Source organism: Pyxicephalus adspersus, chromosome W (genome assembly GCF_032062135.1).
Source record: "Pyxicephalus adspersus chromosome W, UCB_Pads_2.0, whole genome shotgun sequence".
Lineage (NCBI taxonomy): Eukaryota > Metazoa > Chordata > Amphibia > Anura > Pyxicephalidae > Pyxicephalus > Pyxicephalus adspersus.
Window position 1 is genome coordinate 1843269 of NC_092870.1, and position 8955 is coordinate 1852223.

The following is an 8955-nucleotide window of genomic DNA, read 5'->3' on the forward strand; positions in this document are numbered from 1 at the left end:
CTCTTAAATATTTTTTTTTTTTATTTCATTTTATGTTATTATTAACTATAGTAACATCCATGGTGTTAGAAGTCAATTTTTACTTTTTAAATATTATTTTTACAATTTTAAATATATTTACTTCAACAAAAGGCAAAAGAAAGTTTTTTTTCTTTCAAAAATACAAAAGCAGAACAAGTAATACAAAATGTAGATTTGCAAGGTTAAACAAACAAAAACCAATCAAGTAAATCAAACAAATAGAAATACTTTGTGCAAGAACATGCATGTCGGTGTGTTTAGATGCATGTGTGGCAAAAAGTAAACTTTTAGTGTGTTCTTTGCATAAATATGTTTTGCAGTGAAAGCATAATGTGTTTGTCTTTCTGTCCTTATTGCTAGGGCAGACCAGACACCTCTTTCTTTTAGAATCAGGTGGATTCAATTGCGTTGTGCTGGATTGATGCCGAGGATGCTGGCACTGATGCTCTTTGTATTGTTGATGACGTGGACGAAGTGCTTGTCGAGCTCCGCAGCTGTCTGACAAAGCCTGCAGCGACTGGGTCTCTGGGAACCGGTTTCCTCTACTCAATGTGCACCTTGACAAGGGAATTTCCTAGCTCCTCAAGAAACATTCTCCACTAGTTATTTTTGGTTGAGTTCCACCCCAGGTAGATGTGGGTCCACAACACAAACGCATTGTACGCAGACACATCTAAGATGTTATAAAACACAACCATTAGCCATCTCCCGGTCATTCGCTGAGAAGTGTAGGTGGCAGTCGGCTTGTCCAGGTTGTCCACTCCTTTGTTTTTTATTGTAATCCAGGATAAATATGTGCTTTTCGTCAGTTCTTGATGATACAGCTGCATCTTTGTGAAAAGTGGGCATATGCATCACACTCCGATTTCTTTTTGGACAATAAACATTTCTGGTTTCTTTTTGGTGTCTGTAATTGCAAATTTTAAAGAAAGTGGGGCCCTGCCCTTCACTTAAAAATTTTGGTTGGCAGATCAGGTTTATTTTTTCTCATTGTGCCTACTATGGTATATTTCCTCCTGAGAAGTTCTTGTCCAAGGTCATAGCTGTAAAAAATAAAAAATAAAAAAAAAAATGGTCACATTGGATATGGTGACCCCACTGTCCAGTAGTCATATCGAGGACTACTAGTTTTCCTTGGTTTTTCTCTAGGATGCCACTTGCAGGTTTGACTGTATAAATCTGTAAATTCCACGCACCTTGTTTTTGCATCACAGGCTGTCCTGTATTTTATTCCATATTTGCCTGGCTTACTGGGCATGTATTGCCGGAAGGGGCATTTTCCATGGAAAGGGACAAAACGTTCATCTACGGTCACCTGAGGCCTAGGGTGAAACATCAGTGGAAGGAGCAGCACCCATTCCTCCCAGACATCCCTGATGGGAGCAAGCTCGTCAGCTTTTGCTCTAGTATCTGTTTTCAAGTCCGAGGACTTTTGATATCATTTATAAGGTCGGAAGTGACATTGATTAGAAAATTGTTCAGCCTAATGACGCGTCCCAGAGACTAGGAGTGGCCTCAATACAGGATCTGTACACACTCCAGCAAGACCACCACTAATATAAGCATCTGGGCATTCCTCATCAATGTCATTCCACATGTCCCCATGGACTTTTTTTCCTTCAAGGTTTGTCATGGAAATTATGACATTTTTTAGCGACAATGGCATGAACAATTCAAAACATGTCTTGATGTCACTTGGTTTAACTCCGTAAAACCTTGTGATCCCTTGTGTCATCATTTTGATGACATTTTCAGCAGCTCGTCTGCCATGTACATCAGGAGGTACTGAACTACAACAAATGTTACCACTTTTGGATTTGAATGTTTCAGCAGGAATGGAAGCAGCTTCAACAGTGGTGGCATTATCATCAGACGTGTCTGTAAATTTTGGCTGATACTCTACTTCGTCTTCCGTCTCAGAAACCTGTTCATCCATATCGCTATGCTGGTCTGCATACTCTCTTGCTTTGCAAGTAACAAGACTAACTGAATAGTTCCTTCTATGTCTGGAATGCCTGTTTACCTACAGATAAGAAGCCCGAGAGATAAGCCCTGAATAGAGGAGAGAGAGGAGGTCTGGCTGTTAGTGTGATGTTCTGTGATAGAGCCGACAAGTCGGATTTTAGTAGGTGTAGGATTTCAGTTTTGGCACTAATTATTGTTATATAATCTTATATAATAACCGGGTCGAAACTGACCATTAACAACACAAAGGTCATAATTTGCACCACAGCATTTTATAATTTAGTGAAATTTTTGTTTTATTTCGTTTACATAGGAGGACCCTGACAAAGTAAAAAAAACCTTGACGCAATAAACACATTTATGTGGTACTTATATTCATTTAAAACATGAAAACGGGTCGTAAATTGCACTAAGTATATAGGAAGGTTAAGATAATCTGTGTAATGGAAACTTTGTAATTTGATTAATATTATTCCATAAGTGGCAATGCTATTACAGACTACATAATGATTTTTTTTCTATAAAGTCTAAGGTAAACCAAGTATGGAAATCCTAATCATAAATTACTACGTTACAAAAAGCTGGTCTTGATGTTTTACATTATTGGACCCTTGAAGGCGAAACAGAAAATACTATATATAGCAATCTAGGCCTAGATCTAACTCAGGATCCTGGTTAAGGTCTGTGAATATCAAAGAGCCCTTAAGTGCACAAGAAATGTGTTAAAGATAAACAAGGACAATTTAGTATTACAGTTTGACTGCATAAAACACAATTTCTAAACTCCTATTGAAGTTTGTTTTCTGCCATGCTAGGATTTTTTCCCTTGCAAACTTAATGTTTGTCACCTACAGGAGGATATCAAAACTTAGTCCAGCCACCATACAAAGTTTAGATCTAATTTGTTTCACAGACCACTGGCTGGTCACTCCTTGAGAGTTTGCCCATGTAGCTTTCTCCTAATATTTACTGCGTGATCTTGTAAAAATCTTAACTAAGTTTTCTCAGGACCACTTAAACCTTTTAAAAACAATAACTTCTAATTGCACTTTATATAGCATTCCTTTTTGTCTTACCCTCTCTGCCAGGTGTCTGAACTTGTGGCCCTTTCCCGTGAGGAGGATTTTCATAGGCACAAGCTGGTGTTAAAGCTAACCGGTTTCATACTAACCAAGGCAGTCTCCATCTTTTTACTAAACTAAGCCATTCCCCAAATTCTCTGCCCAAATTCAGTTCACCAGATGGAAACCTCTCTCAATTTCTAGGATGTGGTTGGAGCTGAGAGTATACAGTATCTTACCTACTGCAATTTTTGGTATTCCAGGTGGTCCCTGCAAGGATTCGTGGACTTTTTGTTTTGAGCCACCAAGAGACCTAAACCAGGGTATTCACACCCTCAGTCTAATTACAGATCAAGATGGTGGCCATCTCTTGGTGGCTCAAACAGACCATTGTAAAAGCCTATGGTCTCTCCATGATAGGGCTCCACCTTTCCCAACGAGTGCCACAAATTCCAGGCATTATGCATCTGTTTTCTATAATTTTTAGAAACCCTGTGCTTAGATGTTGCATGTATTACCCTGTGTGTTTCTGCTATTTGGGTTTTTGGAAAAATTAAAGTCTGGCCCTCAAATGAAAAAGGCTGGGCAAGCCTAAGAAACTATGAGAGAAGCACAGAGGTGCATTCTCTGCTTGACAGATATGCTACTTGTGCTCTTGGGTGGGATTTAAAGTTTAAATGGCCTACATTGCTGCTTACTTAGCCCTACAGTGGAAGAATTAATTACTACATTTTTAAACATTAACAATGTAAGAATCCTCTACTCAAATTGCCAATAGGTTTCTATTAGCAACTCAAATTGCTAATAGAAACATTAGGAGGAAGGAATAAATTTTGGGACTTTTGAGGCCAAACTAAATCCAGATAAAATATAGCTTAAAAACCTTTATTTCAATATCCAACATGTAAACCATCTTTAGGAATAAAAATACACCATACAAGCAATATCTCCTGTGTAAACACCAAATTGATGGGTTACAAGCTGTCGATGAGCTTTGCGGACTAATAAGATCCGCTTCTTCAGGACGGTTTCAGGAGATCTACAATGTCAATGATCCAAAAATTAATTTGTATATAGGAGCGTGTATGCAAAACAATATACACAGGCTATATATACATAATAAATATAAACTGACAAAATTGCCTACATTTATTGGGAGCTCATCCTGCGTCATATAGACGTGTCTGCAGGTGCGGCCGCCCACAGACACGTCACCCGATGAGCTGCAGGGCGTCCATCACTGAAGGATTTTTTTTTTTTATATACTTGTTATTGAACTAACTTAGATTTCCAACAGAGAAGACAAAAGTACACAGGAAACCGAAAACAAAAAACAATTGGACACCAGGACAAAAAAACAAAAAACAAAAAAAAACAAATATAGGACAGGTACAGACAGAGGATGGATCAAGGGGATATTTGTGACACGGTCGTTGACATTCAAAATCTGAGATTCCATTAGGGCATTTCAGTTGTTATAGGCAATAATATTAATATTAAGTCACGTATAAAAAGGATTTAAAGCTCATTGCTTCGTTAAGACCTGGATACATGGTTGCTTTAAGGTTGAAGATCCACTTAGTCTCTCTTTGCAGTAACATTTTGTCCCAGTGACCTCTATGAGGATCCTCTGGGACATTTTCGAGTACTATAAACTTAAATGCTTCTTCAATAAAGTTGTGATGGTTAGCCAAGTGGAGGCTAGGCGGGGTCGTTATTTTACTATTAGTAATTATATACATATTAGTATATCTTCTTTCTGAGCTCCTGTCTAGTCTTCCCAATATAAAAACATCCACAGGTACAGATAGAGGACTCTTCATGTTTTGCAAATAACATTTTGAGTTAATCTTGGGGTAAATTTACCAGGAAATGGGAACTCATTCACTGAGCTATCTACCAGAAATTTGCACCGGTTATAAGAGCCACATGGATGAATTTAATTTCTCGTTGTGAATTTACTCGTTTTTGATAATGGCTAGGAACAAGCTTGTCCTTTAAGGATGGCAGTTTTCTGTAGGTAAATTGAGGGTAGTTTTCCCAGATGTTTACTAATACATTGGTCTGACATTAAAATTGGCCAGAACTTGTTACAGATGTTTTTCAGAGTCTTATGTTGAGACGAATACCTACTGATGATTCTAACTTCATCCTTTTTTTGGTATCAGTTGAGAATAAGAGTCAAACAATTTAATTTTTTGGCTCTTTGGTAGGCATTTTTGACCGTTGTTTTCGTATAACCCCTCTTCAATAATCTCTGTTGTAAGTCCTTTGCAGCTATTTCAAAGTCATCATTCTCTGAACAATTTTGTTTCAATCTTAAGTACTGTGAGTATGGTATACTTTGTTTTAACGCTTCAGGATGTGCTAAAATGGTGTTTCCAGCGGTTGACTTGCGATAAAGCTTTGAGGAGATGGTTAAATTTTTATTAATGCTTATCTCTATATCCAGAAATGGGATTAAGGATGGATTATATTGTATAGTAAAGTTTAGACTAAGAATTGACTTTCAAATTTTCAAAAAATTTAAATAATAGAGATTCTGTACCTTGCCAAATAATGAGGACGTCATCGATATACCTCCACCAAAGGAGTATGTGGCAGAGGTATATCGATAAGGCCTCATCTGAGAACAGCTCTCTCCCACCCCCCCAGATACAGGTTGGCATAAGTTGGGGCACAAGATGTCCCCATAGCCACTCCCTGTATCTGGAGGTAGGTTTTCTCAGCAAAGGCAAAAACGTTCCTGATTATATATTCCAACAAGGAAATTATGGGGTTGTTTTGCTCTACCAGATATTGGTTGGTTTCACTCAGGAATGTCTTTAGTTTGCAGTCCCTTACTGTGGGGGATACATGAATAATGAGCTTCTATATCTAACCCCACCAGTAAGGAGTCATTCGGTACAGTTATACCATTTAGGGTTTTCAATAAATCAGGAGTATCGCTTAAGTAAGAAGGTAAGCCATAAACAAAGGGTCGCAAGTAGTTGTCAACTAATTGGCTCGCCTCGGACAAAATACTTCCCATGTCCGAGACGATGGGGCGCCCTGGTGGATCAGTTAGGGTTTTATGTACTTTCGGCAAGGTGTAAAAATGTTGGTAGTTTAGGGTTTAGATTATTCAAATACTCAAGCGTTTTCTTATCAATAATCCCATCATTTACTGATTTTGTACGTTTAATATGTATATATATCCTGTATATATTGTTTTGCATACACGCTCCTATGTACAAATTAATTTTTGGATCATGTATCAATATGGTAGATCTCCCGAAACAGTACTGAAGAAGCAGATCTCAGTCTGCGAAACACGTCGACAGCTTATAACCAATCAATTTGGTGTTTACACAGGAGATATTGCTTGTATGATATCTTTTTATTCCTAAAGATGATTGTTATTTGTTGGATATTGAAAAAGTCTTTTAAGCTATATTTTATCTGGATTTAGTTCGGCCTCAAAAGTCAAGTCAAAAGTCAAAATGTATTCCTTCCTCCTCCTAATGTTTCTACATTTTAAAACAGATAACATTCATAAAATAATTCAACTTTAAGATAGAAGCCTTTCAATTATAATCTGATCCACCATCTGACATCACTGCAAGGTCACATTGTGTTTCTGGTTTGTATGTTAATTTATTATTATTTTTAAAAGTCTTTAACCAAATGTTATGAAATAAAGTACATCAATGACCTTGCTCCTTTGCAACCTCCGGTAAGTATGTGGCGGTTCTTTTGGATCCTTTTTCATTGATGAATTCTATTCTAATGCCATGTACTCCCACCTAAAAGAAACCAGTAGTTTGGTTAGTACATTGCAGTGGAGATAATATAACAATTATTCTAGAGCTGCGTGGAAGGTCAAACAATTTTGGCCCTTTATTTCCTTTGCTTGTCCTTTAGAAGGTATTGCTGATAAAAAAAAAAAAAGTTTAATATATAAATTTGAGGTAAAAAAACAGCAAAGCTGCACTGTCTGCAGTGAGAGCAGTTGAACTGTAGAAGTGATATTGCGTAGGAGTTCGCTATGGTGGAAATAAAAATGACTATGCATAAAAATTGTACCTTTATTAACAACCAAGAAACAGATAAGGGCATCTGAAATCAAATGAAGCCTATTGGCAAGGTAGATATCCACTGAGTGGACAAAAGGAAAGGGCAGTAATTTTTACAGACTAACAATCATAGAATGTGGACAGCCCTAAGGGAAGGTGTCACACTAAAACAAAAGCTTGCATTGGAATATAGGAAATAAAGAATGCATGATCATGATTAACAATAAATCTAACACATTGACATGTAAAAAACACACAAAAAAAGCAACTCTGGGTGAATAATGTAATCCTTTGGGATAAATGACAGCTGACATTCATGTAATGATCAGATTATCCTCAAGTGAATGATCAGCCCTTTACATGATATACCGTACATACTCGAGATACCTATTTTTACACCTATTTTTTTGGAACACAGGAAAAATTTATTGACTCAAGTATAAGCAGAGGGTGGGTAATGCTGCAGCTACTGGCAAGTTTCACTTCTACAAGTAAGGTTCACTTCTTTATTTTTTTAGGTTAAATTATTTGGCTTCCCCCAAAAAATTGACAGACTACATTAATGGTAGGTACATTAGATTGTGAACCCCTTTGAGGAACAGTTAGTGACATGACTATCGACTTTGTACAGCGATGCGTAATATGATGGCGCTACATAAATACTGTGTAGTAATAATTGATCAGATGATTAATATAGGATTAGGAACTAATCATTATTATACGATTAGTTACTAATCATGTATCAATCATCTGATAAATTTATGCATGATTAGTTGATATAACTTACTTTTAAACTTACTTTTTCCTATATATTGAATGCAATACAAATAGATTTAAATTTCCCGCCCCAAATTGAACTTCCGCACGCACGTTAGCGGGAACTCCCAGTGACTCATCGGGTGCAAAGAACGCCGGGGGGGAGGAAGGAAGAAGTCGCGAAGGACGCCGGCAGATCATGTAAGTGGAGGTTTGCTAGGGAAGGAGCAGGAACCAGCTGGCAGAGGGTGCGTTTCTGGAGGGACCCTCCAGGATGAACCTAGCATTACTAGCATTAATAAATGTAGCAGTATACTTGCTGCCCATATCTATTCATACAGTGGGAGAAAAGAAAAGGGGAAAACAAGACCTACCAAAACAGTATTTTCCAATAAACCCTTATTTATTAATCTCAGACTATTTGTACTTTTTAATCTGCATAGTTCCAATTTATACGCAGCAAGTGTTCTCTACATGCACTTTCGCTGCCTGTAGAAATGACTGGGCCCTGATCCTTTCTACAATGAAGCACCGAATAGAAAAAAAAATAAATAAAATATATATATATAATATATATATATATATATATATATATATATACATACACACACACACACATATATACACACACACTTCTCCCCAGAGGTTTTTAGCCAGTTGCTTCGCCCGGCTGCTTTGAATATCCCGCCCAGCTCTCCTCGGCAGCTTTCATCCTCGGATGCACGGATCTGTGTGCTCAAACCTCCATATCTCCTAAACTGTATGTCACAATGATCTGTAATTTTCAGGGACCCTCATGGATACTAGACTCTCAATGTACAGGACCCTAATGTACTGGACCCTTAATGTACAGGGGACCCTCATGGATACTAGTTATTACAATTTCAGCCCCCCCAGCTGTAAAGAATTTCAAGATATGGGGGTCACAAATTTAAAACGTTATGAAAATTGAACTTTGGGGTTGCTGTTTCAGAGGAAAGTGCAACTAGGAGTCACCAACTCCCACTAACATAGCAAGGAGCGTTGGGGTGGGGCCCCTAAATATATACCTACCTGTCACAAATCTATACCTATGAAACTACTGTCTGCTTCTCTTC

The 8955-nt window shown here is 37.6% G+C and overlaps 1 protein-coding gene across 4 annotated transcripts in view; it reads right to left on the reverse strand.

Moving 5' to 3' along the window:
• LOC140342803 (nuclear protein AMMECR1-like) overlaps positions 1-8955 on the reverse strand; it is a 108813-nt gene that overhangs the window by 76895 nt on the left and 22963 nt on the right. For all 4 annotated transcript variants that reach the window (XR_011923160.1, XM_072429150.1, XM_072429152.1 and 1 more), the window contains exon 4: positions 6742-6832. Coding sequence is in view for 3 of the 4 variants with exons in the window: in XM_072429150.1 (XP_072285251.1) it covers positions 6742-6832 (91 nt within the window). In the remaining variant the exon portion in view is untranslated. The remainder of the gene's footprint in view (positions 1-6741; positions 6833-8955) is intronic.